Source organism: Ursus maritimus, unplaced genomic scaffold (genome assembly GCF_017311325.1).
Source record: "Ursus maritimus isolate PB19 unplaced genomic scaffold, ASM1731132v1 scaffold_1, whole genome shotgun sequence".
In the NCBI taxonomy this organism is placed as follows: Eukaryota; Metazoa; Chordata; class Mammalia; order Carnivora; family Ursidae; genus Ursus; species Ursus maritimus.
Window position 1 is genome coordinate 85913257 of NW_024423343.1, and position 15843 is coordinate 85929099.

At 34.3% G+C, this 15843-nt stretch overlaps 1 protein-coding gene across 1 annotated transcript in view; it reads left to right on the forward strand.

The window, feature by feature from the left end:
* LRP1B (LDL receptor related protein 1B) overlaps window positions 1-15843 on the forward strand; it is a 1456161-nt gene that overhangs the window by 862278 nt on the left and 578040 nt on the right. Inside the window, exons 23-26 of the mRNA XM_008695867.2 lie at window positions 1459-1656; window positions 3121-3325; window positions 11782-11946; window positions 12266-12510. Coding sequence (XP_008694089.2) covers window positions 1459-1656; window positions 3121-3325; window positions 11782-11946; window positions 12266-12510 — 813 coding nt within the window. The remainder of the gene's footprint in view (window positions 1-1458; window positions 1657-3120; window positions 3326-11781; window positions 11947-12265; window positions 12511-15843) is intronic.

Genomic DNA, 15843 nt, shown 5'->3' on the forward strand with positions numbered 1-15843 from the left:
TTCCCTACACCAATGGCAGGCAGCTTACGTTAGCACCGTTCTAAATCTAAGACCTGGTATGTAATACGTCCTCCCTGGTCCTTGGTATTAGGGCCATGATAATGAGCAAGGGAAACAAGATCCCTGTTTTAATAAAGGATATAAACAAGTGAGGAAGGTAGATGACAAACAAATAGCAATTCTAAAATATACTTCAAAGAGAATAAATAGGTTTTGGAGATATAAAATAATAAAATGGCCTTTATAAGGAAACTGCCCAGGAAAGACCTCTCTGAAGGATGGAGATTAATAAGAACAGTAAACCTGGTTGCAAATGACAAAAAAACAGTTCAAACTGAGTTGGAATTAAGTTCACTGGCTTACATATCTGAAGTGTGGGAAATGTATAGGGAATATGAAGGAAGGAACTAGACTTAGGGATAATTGTGACTGTGGACTTGAACATCCTTAGCTTATAGACTTGAACATCCCCAGGTCATTGCTGCTTCCTTCTCTGTTTTTTTTTTTTTTTTTTTTCTTCTACTACAATGACATAAGTAGACTTATACAAACTAGAAGGGCATGAACACTGGCATTACTAGGCTTAGAGATTTATGACCTTAGAAGAAAAGAGATTCTTTACCCTCAGCTTGAAATAGTCTCTGAAAGTTTATAGACCTATTAACCTGATTTAGATCTTACATCCACCTCTTGAGCCATGGGAAGAGATGATTATGGCAGCTCACATTCAGAGGATGTGTCTGGACTTAAAATAGAAAAACGAATTTCCCTACGGGAAAGCCCAAAGGAATGGTACTCACATGGAAATGTGGGTAAATCTCTGTAAGCCTGGGTCCCCTTGCTCAAAATGTGTACTCCTCAAGCAAAATTCATGTCTAACTCATCTTAGTATGTCCAACAGTAATTGGCACAGGACTTGACACATTTGCAAAATGATAATGTAATTTTAGTAAATTTCAGACTGTGGAGAAAGCCATCATCTACCCACTTATGGGTAGTATACTCTAACTATAAGGCTGTAACTCTCTTCACAGAAAATCTCTTTTATTGGATCTCTTTCCTTTGTGGAGCTGTAAGCGTGTGATGGGTTAAGAGTAGCAGAACTAGTTTTAGTCAATTCTTAGCAATTTCTATGTTGATGTTTCTGAGGTTTGGATTGTCAGCTGAAGCTCCACTAAGATAGAAAAACCCCAACTTGTCTTGGAATTCCAATAGTTCTTGTATTCTTTAATCAGAATCAGGTGTAGAAAAATCCAAGGAATAAAAACATCTTTATACCTTGTTTTAATGAAGATATATAAACCTAAAATTTTCAAGTTTCTTTTAAATGTTCGATTAAACAGAGAATTATATAATAAATTATGCTTGTAAATAATTGGACTTGACCTCAAGTGTTTTATTCTACTTATGAAAACATAAATATTTTTATAAGCCTATTAAAAATAAATTTATTTTCAGATCCTTTTGAAGCATTCATCATCTTTTCTATTCGCCATGAGATCAGAAGGATTGATCTTCATAAAAGAGACTACAGTCTACTCGTTCCTGGGTTGAGAAACACAATAGCACTTGATTTCCACTTCAATCAAAGTTTACTTTATTGGACAGATGTTGTAGAGGACCGAATATACCGGGGCAAACTTTCTGAAAGCGGAGGTAATTTTTAACTGAAAATTCTAGAGAAGTATGCTGTAATCAGATGGGATTTAGATTAAGCTTTGCACTTTTGTTCTTTATCTTCTCCCTCATATGTGTAAAATCAGGGATGTCAAGTGTATGTGTGAAGATATATTGAGGGAGGGGAATGAATTGTGAAAGCCTGTGCTATGCATACCATTTGCAAATTGTGAGCTTTTCCGTGGACATTTGGTGAAGAAAAATATTTATAAGAAATAACTACTGCCTTCCACATACTAGTAGACGTATGTTTGTGAGTTAAAATGTTTTTATTTGGTTGCCATCTTTCTGCAAATTTAAACAAATAATGAATTGTTACAAAGACCACTAACATGAACTAAATGTTTTTATCATAATTTGACTTATCTCTTTTGTCTATTTTACACTTTTCTTAAGTAGCAAGGCTGTGAGATAAATATATGTAATAATCCTTTGGAAATGTTGGATCTGTGTAGCATTCCAAAGTCCAGGTGTTTATATCAAAATCTGAATTTCTCCATAAGTCACCTTTGCAGCTTTGGAAAAATGATAATAAACACGATGTAATTATCACATGTGAATTTGTGTCCTGTGGCATATTGCAAGAGACTGATTTCAAGTGATGGATTTCGATCCTTGGGCTTGGACAGTTAAGGCTCTAAAAAAAAAAAAAAAAAAAAAAAAGAACTGTTAAAATGTCTGACAAAAACACTGGCAATGTCATAAACTATGAAGAGTTATACTATTAGAAAAAAATTAAATTATTCCTTTAATTACAAAAGAAATTAAGAAGTGGATAAATAAGATCATTGGTGGATGTTACCAAATTGCTTATTTTTATTTAGACCAAACTAATGCCTTCCTCTCTTATTTGTAATCATGTTAAATCGTGTAAGTCTTATGGCACAGGAAGGGGCAGGGAGTGTGATTTGGGGTTTATCTTTACTAAGGGAAAGTGCAGGAAAGTTATCTTATCTATCATGCTTCAAAAAAGGATGGCTGCTGATGAGTTATAATGCATGTTGCCCCACGAGGACATTTTCTCTTTATTCTACCCCCGAAGACCAATGTTGATACTAAATTGCACTAATTTTAACTAGCACATCATTCTTTTTCCCCAAATCCTGTGTTCTATTTCAAAAGCAGAAACAAGAAATAACTTTTTGAAATCTAAACATTGTTGTTAGCCTCAGAGTTATTTAAAAATTCTATTTCACTGTCACTGAAAGGGCTTAAGAAATTAAAAATTTCTGGTAGGAAATATCAGTAATTCTAAGTTTGGAGTCTTCTTAGTTTCCATCGTGCCAGGTAACACATTTGCACTATATCTTTAAAACTCAATATAATGCTTAAAAACTCTGTACTGCTGTTAAGTAGGCCTTTATGTGTGTGTGTGTGTGTGTGTGTGTATGTAACATGTTCCTTGAATGGGTATAAGTGTTGGTTTCCTTTTTTTTCTTGCAGGAGTTAGTGCAGTAGAAGTGGTTGTGGAGCATGGCCTGGCTACCCCAGAAGGACTGACAGTCGACTGGATAGCAGGCAACATATACTGGATAGATAGCAATCTGGACCAAATTGAAGTGGCCAAACTAGATGGTTCCTTAAGAACTACACTAATAGCCGGAGCCATGGAACACCCCAGGGCCATCGCTTTGGACCCAAGATATGGGTAAAGAAGTTTGCCTTTTACAGATTCACTTTGGCATAAAAAATAATCTTTTAAACGAATATTGAATTCAGTTATTTCATAAATTATGAGTCAGATTGCTTATTTTGTACATGTATGTATATGTGTGTATATATATATAATTATGTATATGTATGTCTGTGTATATATAATTTTATATATATATACACATATATATGTATATATATATATAAATCTACCAGTTTAATTTATTAGCATAAATTTGGTTATAAGATTGCTTACAAGGGTACTTTTAGAAGACAGAAATATCTTTTTTTCTAAATATGGGCATTAGGCCCTATTGGAAGCTATTGCAACTCAATTTTGAAGTAGTGATTTAATGAATTTCTCTTTGACATGCCAAAGAGATGCTGTAATTGTTTCTAATGGTTGCAATCCACAGGGCCAGTCTTTGGTCCAAACAGTCACAGATATTAACCGCACCACCTCTTATGTATTTTGTAGGTACATGGAGTCAGTTTAAAAGAAAATTAGTATAAGCTTGAAAGAGTCCAGTGATGAGACACTGACTATTGGGGTGTTGGAAAGACAAAGCACATGATTCTTGAAAACAAGGTCAAATGTTGAGTAACTCAGCTTATTGTCCCTAGTGTTCCCTGTGTGTTCCTCTGCAAAAGAGCAGAAGAGAGACACTGAAAAAGAGGGTTCCAAGTTCTGTTCAGTCATTTATTCTCTGGAGAATCTACTCAACTCTATTATCTTCCCTTAAATTTTAGTTTTTTTCTTTTGTAAATCAGAAATAATATCTTTATCATTGGTTGTTTTTGAGGAGATGGTAAATATGTGGAAGATAATGATATAGATGATATAGATGAGTTATTTATTTCCTTGGTAACTACTTTGTAAATCCAAAACCATCGTCAAGGTTAAAGGTTAGTAGATCAGAATTTTTTAAAATTTATTTTTATTCATTTTTTTGTCTCTGTACCTTCAAGTTACACAAAGTCCAGGGAGCACCAGTGAGGAAGGGAAATCAGCCAGGAGGGAGTTTAATGAAACGCAGAAGAGAGAAAAGGGAGCCTGTGTTTAAGTCAGCTTCCTGATCACATTTTCTGGCTGGTGCTCTGGCTTATACCGCAGCTCAGAAATCAGTAGATTGGGAAGTTGTTTGTTCTTTTCCTCAATTCACACCCAGAAATTAAAGGGCCAAAGCAGGTTGCCCAGAACAGGATTCCAAACTGGCAGCTCTCATTAATATGTTTGCTTTACCTCCACAGTGTTTTAAATTTATTTGAATTACTTGCCCAAACTTAAAATATTGAGACATTTTGTATACAGTCCTGGATTTCTGGCTGCTTTTGAAAAAAACAGAGATCTGGCAGCAAGGAACAAAGCAGTAGCTGTATCTTTTAGTTTAGAGATGGGTTCTGTCATTTATACAGTTTACAGTTTGCCCATTTCATTCATTAATTCCTATAATAACAGTTCACTGGGAAAAGATATGTTACGTTTAATGAGAAATTTCTTTTTTAAAAGAGATGATTCCTGAGATTACAAGTAACCTGCAGATCTTGACCCTTTACATCCCATAAAAGTTCATCATCAACAGGGGTTTTACCCTCAATATAACAAATATCAGTGTGAAATTTTCACCTACTAGACCTATCTAAGTTGTACCAGCACCTCATACACAGAAGAAACTTTCTGTATAAGGGAAAGTGATATTTTAGAGAAAGTTGCGGTTTTAGCTTGTACACCAACATGGTAGAAAATCTGTGAATGCTCTCAAATTACAGATGCCACACAGAGAGAAAAATAAGACGCAACAAAGAGGAGAAAACAGACACATGAAAGCTTTGAAAATAGTCTGACCAAACAAAGCAGTAGATCTGGGAGTTGAAACTTTATTTTCTATAGCTTTGAACTGACAATGCTTAAGATAAAATTATTTGTCTCACTTAGTTTGCAGAGTATCCAACCTGAGAGGAGAAAAAAAAAAAAAAAGGAGAGTGAGAAGACACAACGCACCACCCACAAATACTATTTAAGTGAAAATATCAGATGCTAGTCCAGTGATATAAGATCTTCAGAAGTAATACATCTTCTAAGAGTTGAAAGTTAGGATAAAAGCTAGCCTCTGAGTAGAAAAACCAGATAATGCTTCTGAGAAAGTCGATGCCTTCCATTACTAATTGCTGCTGTGAAATTGTACAGCTGATTAAAATAATTACTGTGGTAATAATTTTTTTCTTGAAAAATGAGTAAATAAATATACTTATGAAATCATTTTTGGTATAAATAATCAAAGTTCAGAAGGCACTACTAATTCATTCAACTCTAGGGAGAAATTGAAAGGTTGACAAGTTTGGGTGTCATGATATGATAGGATTTTTATCTCTAAAAATTTTCCTATAGTGGATTGATACAATTAAGATATGAAGTTCATATAAACACCTGTAAAGCCCAGCTGTGGCAATTAAATTTAAAAACGCAGTGCAAATACGAAAATATTTTCAGGTTTGGGATATTTTAGTAAAAAGTCCGTAATTATTTTTAAACATTGGACCTTTTATAAGGTAGGCTGAGAGCATAGTAAAAATATGTGCGAGCATGCAAACACACACACAGTGAACTGCAAAGCGAAGCACAAGAAAAGCAACATTGAAAAATAATTTAATTTGATTTAAACTCCGCTTACTGCCTTAGTGCTACCTATTCAAACAGAAGCGTAAAATTTCTCCCTGTTTCTCAAATAATTCTTGAAATACATAAAGAAGCTGTGAATCAAAATTGATAGGAGCTCCAAAGACACTTGAACTTTTTCTTTTAAAAACAGGCATTTTGGGATAAATCTACCAGATATTTTTTTGAGAATTATGGTCTCTGTAAATAGTGCTATCTTTCCTACTACATCATAAGTTCTCTAATGGCAAGCAAAGTCTAATGGCAAGACATGCTTCCATATCTATGAAATCTTCCCCTGCTCTTGGTATATATAATTGTGCTGAATAAATGTTTGTTAAATAAATTAATGCATATGCATAGACTTTTTGTTAACATGTAACTTACAAAGCTCAAGGAGAAAGCTGAAAAAGTGAAGTATAGAGTAAAAGACAGCTAATGGGTAATACTGTAAACTTTGTTTACAATAACAAGTGATAGAACAAGTTTGCAACCAGCCACTTTGCTCCATCAGCATAGCTGAGGAAAAACAAAAACAACAATACCAAACACACACACACACACACACACACACACACACACACACCCAAGAAACGAGCTGTAACATTAGACTAATAAAACATGTTTAAATCATGTGAGTTTCCTTCAGCTATGAAGGTCCTTTGTGACCTTTTTTAACAGATGCCAAAAAACAAATATTTTTAATCAACTACTTTGCTTCCCTGGCATAAAATCCACAGGTCTTAATTTTACATTATAAAACATAGTTGCCATCATGCCACGTCCCTTTAGTATTCTGGGTTTTGACCCAGTATCCCAAGTGACAGGTTATTCCAAGACAGTAAATGGGAGTCTTAGGGAGGAGCCATTTTTCTCTCATTGCATTTTAAAGGGATACACTTATTGCTAAGGTGACCTGAACAAGTCCATGAATCTCCTCTGAACCTCAAGCTTAGTATTAGGGAGTAAGAAGCACCAGGAAGTTCAGAATCTACAGGGCACTCACTTCAGTTCTTGAAATTTCATTGCCTCTGTACTTGTGCAGCTGAATGGTGTCCTCCTGCTCCGTTGCGGGTGTTTAGATTTCATTTGTCATAATAACTGGACTCTGCTATAGCAATTGCAATTTGTGAAAGCAGATATAGTAATTGTGAAGATTAGTGAAACATCTAAATAAAATTTTAATTTTATCTGGGAATGTTCCTAAATGAAACTAATAAAGACGTTGTTGCTTTTAGAACCTAAAGATTATAGATAAGTATCCTCTTTTTTTTGCCAAGATCATTTATTTTCACCTTCTGCAGCTTGACCTGATAGATGATAATGGCCCTTTCATGCCTGTAATGATACAAGTTGTTCATGGTCCATTGACCCAATTTAATCCTGATACAGACTAACCCATGAATGCAGGAACTGTAGAATCGGTAGACTGTAGTCTCTTTTTTAAAAGCAATTGTGGCTGAATATTTCCATACGTCCTGTAAGAAGAGATATTCAGTCCTTGTGTATTTCAAGAAATAATGCAATCATTGAAATGCTAATACATTTTACCCATAAAAAGAAAGTAATAGGGGGAAAATGATTCTTTTAAAATACCACATTATAAAGTATACAAAAGAGTGCCTAGAATTTTATGAAACAATGATCCTTGAAATCAACTTTTTAAATTGATTGTAAACTGACTTATGGTGAAGTTAAGAATACTTTTAGGGGAACTTATTCTAGAACATGTTATTTTATAAAAAGTATTGGAAATTTCCCCACTTGAATTGATGAAAGATTAGGACCATTGTGAGCACTACAGAAGAAACAGCTTAATGCTGCTATATTTAGTGAAGAAATGAAGGAGTCACTCATTTTAGAATTTCTCAAATTATCCCAAGCCATGCTTTTATGGTCCACTGGAAACACATACTTGAAAGTCCACAGTGCCTACTTCTGGTAAACCTACAGTATAGAGAGAATGCAGAATTGTAGCGTTACTGATATGTGTGTTGGAATTTCCACAGCCACGTAAGGCAGAACTCGGTAGAAAGTTACAAGAGACACACCAGTTTTCCAGTTGTTACTCAGGCAAAAGACAATGCTCAGAAGTCTTTGGGTCATCAATCCAGAGTGTGAATTACAGCCTTGCCCAGATCTCATGGTGGCTTATCCACGGATAGACTAGCTATCATTCTCAAATTCATTGTTTGTTTTCAGTGATTATTTTTCCTAATCTTTTTTAAACTTGCAAATCTCTCTACTCTACCTTGTCTGTCAAGATACCACATAAATTTGATTGATGCTGTGTTGGTCTTGTTTCTATTTTAAATCTTATTTTTTAAATCCTAAGTATAAAGGGAAGCTGACAACAACCGCTGTCAGTGAAAAGATGTGTGCATCCAAAATTATATTGGTAGTGAGACACATAATTCTTTCATTCATCGTTTAAAGACATTTAACTACTTAACTGAATAGCCTACCAGCTTTATATTAATTAATCTTTTTTCCATTTGCCCTTTATGGCAACATAGTGTATATTAGGTAACTTATAAGTAATATGTGTTATGTAATATACATGTTGATATTTCCCGATAGGCTTTTCTCTTATATAAAACAATTTAATCTTTAAAAATTAGTCTTTTCAGAAAAAAAGATTTCTAGCGATAAAATTTTATAAATGTCCTTTGGTATTTTTAACATTCTTAAAAATTTACCTATTATATTAATTTTGAGTTATTTACATTTTTAAACTTTTTTTATAGAAATTTTTAAATACATAAAATAGGATGAATTTTATAATAAACTTCCTCATATTCATCACCCAGCTTCAACAATTATCAACACATTATCCCTGATACATTACTTAGTTTTATCCTTTCTCAGCAGTTTACTTAATTTATTCAAATACTGGTGATTAAACAATGCATACTTCAGATACTGTTTTTGTGGATATGATCCCATACCAGGGCCAGGAAACTCCTAAAGCTGCCCATGAAACATAAACTCAGATTTTGAGAGACATTCTCTGAGATAAACCCAATCCTACAACCTACTCCTCTGAATCCTTTTCTTGTGGCTTTGACTTATAAAACCAGTCTACCTTCACATAACATGCTGGTGTGACATTTAAACATTGACATTGTATTAATTCTCTGTCTCCATTTCTTTAACGCTTTGGAAATACTTTGAAATTTTGCATTTAAAAAATCATTTCTATGACTATGTGTGTGTGGCATGCTTGTGCAAGCATAAATCTTTTCTGTGTGCTACCATCCCTTGTTCTAAATTGTGTATGTCCATTACTTCATTGAATGCTCCTGATAACTGTGTACAGTTAGAGTTTTTACTTACAGATGAGAAAATGGAGTCAGAGATTAAATTTACTGGAGTAAGTGACAGATATCAGTCTTGATCCCAAGTTTGTCTGACACAGAAACATATATTGGTATAATTATTTAACAACATTTTGAGGCTGCCCAGTGCTTCAGACTTGTCTATGAGTTGCCACTCTCGTCAAGAATATCTACATCTTCATTCTCTCTTCACCATAGTCTTTTAAGACACATACTTACTAGATTTATTATATAATGTATTGAGTTGTCTTTTATTCATTTCATATTTTGAATTCCTCTGTCCTAAAACAGACTATATACTTCTCAAAAATTCAAATCATGACGAATACTTAGTTTATACTGCTCCATATGTCCTTACATAAATATAATATTTTTAAAAAAAGAAGATAGCTTGAATTGTATCTTGAATTTTGCTCCAGGGGATTATTTCATTTTCCAAGGTAATCTACCACATTCATATACTTAAGGATCATTTAAAATATAGAAGACTGAAAAATAGCCAAATGATATTTAATTATAATGAAGAACAAAGGTATTTTTACCAGTAACTTTACCAGTTCTCACCAAAATGTTGTCAGAGCTGATAATAGGAAAATTTCCTGGACTGTCACTATCTCTCCAGTCCTATGAGTTCTCCCTTCCCAAATATCCATGTTACTCATTGGGTTCTGCTATGAAAGTAGAGAAGGCAACGACCATTTATTGATTAGCAGACATGCTCCTACTCCTCTGCCAGATGTTTTCCCTTTGTTATTTTATTTAGTGACATGACATTAAAGAATTCGATGTTAAAAGCATCAGAGCAAAAGTTAGGCTGCCCGGTTTCCCATCTCCCTCTGCCACTTGCTAGCTGTGTAACCCAAGTAATTTAACTTCTCTAAGCTTGTTCTCCCATCTCTAAAACATAGATAACTTTAGCCATAGTCTCATGATTGATTAAATGAGATAATCTATAAAGCACTGAAAATAGTATTTAACATTTAGTAAGCACTTAAAAAATTATAGCCAGTTATGATTGTGGAGTTATTGTGTAACTGTATTAAATATACTATAGAAACATGCATCAGCAGTTTAAACCACTGTCAATTGAACATAAAACATCCATTGCCTAATAGCCTTAAAAATCAAATGCAGGATATGAGCCACTAAATGCCCATTGTGTGGAACTGTCTGTGCACCACAAATTTGTAAAGTCTCAAATAATATTAAAAAAAAAGTAATTAAAAAATTAAAAAAAAAGTAATAATCTTAAACATATGAAAAATGACATTTTAACAATTGCATGTTTCTGTATATACCAAAGTATAATGATTTCCTCTGTTTTCCCTCTGTATCCTCTCTCATATGACCTATTTCATTGCTGTGAATCTCAACGTAATCTCCATACTGATGACTTCTAAATTCATGTCTCCAGCCCTGCCTTCTTCTCCGAACTTCACCCTGGCATACCACACAGCTTCCTGAATACCTCCTTTTGGATGTCTTGAAAACTTGAGATTAAAAAAAAATTTTTTTTGAAAGTAAACTTTTGATTGCTCTGCACACCCATCCACACTCAATTCCCAGGTCTTAGAATCTGTTTCTCTTCCATTTTCCCCATTTCACTTATGGATTCCCTGCACACCCTCCCCCTTGCCCTGACTCTGACTTTACTGAAACAAGAAACACAGGCACCTATGATTCATTCTCTACCTCATTTCCCTATATTACAGTCATCAGATAGTCCTGGCAGTTCTACCTCCAAATTTACCTTCCATTCACTTGAATTTGAATCATTCACTCTTCTTCCCTGCCACTACCATATTCCAAACCACTGTCATCCTTGGCTGTTCCTTTAAAATAACCACCTGATATGCCATATTCTCGCCTCACTATCATCCACTTATATATGATACCACATTTCACCCCTGCTTAAATGTGCTTCTTATTCCCTTGGAATAAAACCCAAATAATTGCCTTAGCCTACAAAACCCATTAGGTTGCATTCTTCAAATCCATCTTCTTCCTTTTTCCTCCTTACTCACCCCATTGGTTTTATTTCTGTTCCTCAAATCACCCACTTTTTTTTTTTTTTCCCCTGTTAGGGCTTTCATATCTGCTGTTTATTTTGCTTGTCATGTTCTTTATACTGTTCTCCTTATCTTTTAGATTCAGTGTAAATACAGCCTCCTCAAAGTCCTTTTTTGTTTTTCCTCATCACCTTCTCTAAGTAGATCACTTACCTGCTATCCTCTCCCATAATGAAAGTTTTCTTTGGCATATTTTAGAAGCTGCAATTATATATGCATGTGGTTATTTATTCTGTCTTCTCCACTGGACTCTAAGCCCCAAGTGGGTAGACAATATATCTGTTTCTTTTGAGACTGTTTGCCTGCCAGTGTCTAGCATATAGTAGGCACTCAATAAATATTTGTGAACTGAATGGCTGAAACAATAGCATTATTTATTTCTCTTCAGAATTCTTTTCTGGACAGATTGGGATGCCAATTTTCCTCGCATTGAATCTGCCTCCATGAGTGGGGCTGGAAGAAAAACCATCTACAAAGACATGAAAACTGGAGCTTGGCCTAATGGACTAACTGTGGACCACTTTGAAAAAAGGATAGTTTGGACAGATGCCAGGTTTAAAAAATGATCTTTTTCTTCTGTATTTTCTGTTGCCTTTCTTGGATAGTATTTATAAACTCAAAAGGTACCCTAACATGCATGTATCATGTATACACACATTGAAATTGGTGGTGATCTTTGTTTTCATTATGATGGTGGTGATTTTTGTTTATTTTTGTTATGGTGGGCTTTCCCCGCCCCCTTTCTGCATATCAAATACAGACCCATGAAATATTTTTTATAAAATATTTCCTCTGGCATTTATCTAAGTAATATAACACCACTGACTATTTGAATAAGTTCTGATAAACTTGATATATTTACCTTTCTGCAGGTCAGATGCTATTTATTCAGCCCTCTATGATGGAACAGCCATGATAGAAATCATCCGAGGTCATGAATACCTTTCCCATCCTTTTGCCGTGTCTTTATATGGGAGTGAGGTCTATTGGACGGACTGGAGGACCAACACATTGTCAAAAGCCAATAAGTGGACAGGGCAGAATGTCAGTGTGATTCAGAAGACGAGTGCACAGCCATTTGACCTTCAAATATACCACCCCAGCCGTCAACCCCAGGGTAAGTGCTGGTGGTGAATTAACCACCAGAAAGTATTTTCACCTTAATCATATAATATTTGAACTGTAAAATAACTTCTATAAGTTATTAATATTTTATGTATTGTGTTGTAGAAGTGGTTTCAGCCTTTATTTTAATTAGTTCAGAATATTTTTTCTCTCCTTTGTCATTTCTTTCACCTAGCAATAAAGAAATCTTAAAAATTAAGGGGTTTATACAAAGTCCACATGTTGTTAGTCACTGCTTGTGTCAATAAAGGATACTGTGGGAAGTTGTAGAAGGTCTTCAGATTTGGAATCTATCACCTGATTATGATCAGAAAATTAGATGAGAACACCAAGGACCCNACATCTCCTCGAGCTTTTCTCTTTTAAGAGAATTGAGTTTACATGAGTATGTATGCCACCTCTCCCCATGTATTCCACATTTTGCTTCAATAGTAATCTCCATCCTGGCTTTGTGATTTCATTTCTTCTACTCAATCCTTGCCAGACATTCTTAATTCTAAATCTTACATTTCTTTTTCTTATTTCTTTTTTCCCCTGTATAGTGTGGCCATTTGGTGTAACATCAGCTCATCTTTTTGTACCTTTCGATGGAGCATTCCCCTTTATAATGTGCACCATAACCTACGAGAATCTCATTCCAATGTAAATAATGTTTCTTTATCATTAACATATTTTTACTTGAGACATCTGATGCCAAGATGACACCTGTTCCCTAGAGGGTATCTTTTTTTCTCCCTCTTTCAGTGTAGAGTAGACAGATCTTCCACTTTCAGAAATGCATTTGCACTTCTGGTCTTATGGACCTCACTCCAAGCCTTATTTTAAATTTAAATTTGTGTTATATTCTTTACACCTAGACATGACTAAAATGCTCACCTCTGTGGTCCTTAAATTCCACTGCTATCCTTTTTCTTTCTTCAATACTTGACCTTCATTCTCTATCGATACTATTTCTTGTACCAAAATTTCCTCATCTGTAGAATTTTCTGTGCCTTCTCTCTGACAGAGTCTGATTGAATCTAGTTTCCTTCCCAGATACTTCAATTTCTCACTTTCAATTTTCTTATATAAGAGATCCTTCTCTGTCATGTGGGAGTTTCTATACACCGTGTACTATGTGAGCAATCATGTTAATCCTTTTTTATCACCCATAAGTTTTTTGCTCTTTTCATCCTACAAATCTGTACAACATGAGGACATTAAGGGGAGAAGATACAGCTTAGTCACTTTTGTGCTTAATAGGCATTCAGTAAATATATTGGATTTGAGTAAATTGAAATAAAGGAGGAAATCATGATTCTGACCAACAATGGGCCACTAGTACAATAAGAAAAAGATGTTCTTTTCTAAAACTTTCTTCAGCATGGGAGAGTATCTACTCATAAACACTGTATGTTGATGACAAACACAGGATTGGTTTTAATTTTTATAAATGCAAAAATATGTACTTACATATTTTTGTGCCCCAGACTGGTATTTTTTAGGAACTGTAATTTTTGTATTAGAGAAATCTGAATGAACTGGACCCTGAAAAATGGCTGCGTTTATGTATTACAACATTTCCCTCCTCAAAACAGGATCAATGTATTTTCATTTCCTAACTGTCTGATGTGCCCACGTTGACATGAGCCCTAGCAAAGTAACAGAATGGAAATGAAAATGACACTTTCAAACTCTTCTGACATTTTCATATATATATAGAAAGGAAGTAAGACATTCAATGTACAGTAGACCCCTCCTCCATGCTTTCACTCTCTGTGATCACCCATGGTCCAGAAGCAGAAGATCCTCCTTCTGAACTATCATTAGAAAGTCAGTGGTAACCTAACACTGTATTACAATGCCTATGTCGTTCACCTCACTTCATCTTATCACATAGACATTTTATCATCTCACATCATCACAAGTGCAAGGGTGAGTATAGTATGATAAGATATTTTGAGACAGAGAGAAAGTTACCACATTCACATATATTTTATGGTAGTATACTATTATAGTTGTTCTATTTTATTACTAATTATTATTGTGAATCTATTACTGTGCCTAATTGATAAATTTGACTTTATCGTAGATACGTATCATAGGTGTGTGTGTATAGGAAAACACATGGTATATATAGGGTTTGGTACTATCCATGGTTTTAGGCATTTACTTGGGATGTCTCCTTCCCAGATCAGGGGAGATTACTGTAATTCATTTGGTGCTGGGGAGATTTTCTTGACATCTTTATTTAACTTGAAAGATGATTTATATGAGACTCCTCCAATCTGCATAAAATAAGGAAGTTTTTACTCTATGGATCTGATTTAACATACAGGATTCAGGGCAGATATTCTAGTCTTTATATACCTTTAGAGAATGTCACCTGTAGTAAGACCTTGTTATTTCCTAAATGAAATTCAGTCAGTTTCCAATTTCGAGAATGATCAGAGAACATTCTACTTTTCACCATTATAAGGATCACTGAACATATAACAATCATTATCCATCCTGTTTATCTGCTTCAGTGAAGTAACACTTCCACTGCTAGGGGAAAAAATGTTAAAAAGATGCAGGAATGTATTGACTGTTTTATTACCAGGCTAGAATTACAGTAAAAATGGTGACAAAGGTTCAGTGTTAATATAAGTAAAATAATCATAGCCTCCTGTTTTCTGGTGACTAATAATGTGAAGTTCACAAAAAAATAATTAATTTTAAAAAGACATGTCATTCAATGTTGTAAAATTAAAATATGTCTTTAAAAAATTAAATAAATAAAGTTTAGAAATATTATTTGAAATTATCTAATCCTCCAAGTAGGAAATCAATGATTGTTTTAACACCAATTATCATACATTCATCTTGTACATAAATTTCCAGGTTAGTTATTGAACACTTAAGCAAAACTTTAAAAAAAAGAAAATGCATTTTAGATCCTTTGGTTCCTAATGTTGTTTTATAGGGTTAACAAGAAACAAATCAAAGCTTAAACATATGCACTATAAAGGAGCAATTGTGGGTATTTTAAATCTTTTTTTTTTTTTTTTTTTTTTTAATGGTATGAGGAAGCTGAGCTTAGAGTTAATGGCATGGCCTTGGGAGCATGACTGCTTGTGTTCAAACCCCAACCCTATGACTTACTAGTTGTATGATGTTGGGCAAGTTACTTAACTTCCTTAGGCCTTGGTTTCTCCATCTGCAAACTAAAGAAAATTATAGGGTCTGTATCATAGGATCTAGTAGAAGAGTTTAATAGTCATTTAATGCAAATATATTAAACATGCATGAATACATGAAAAGGTCTTGGAATAGTGTCTCACATATAATCAGTGTTATGTGTTTC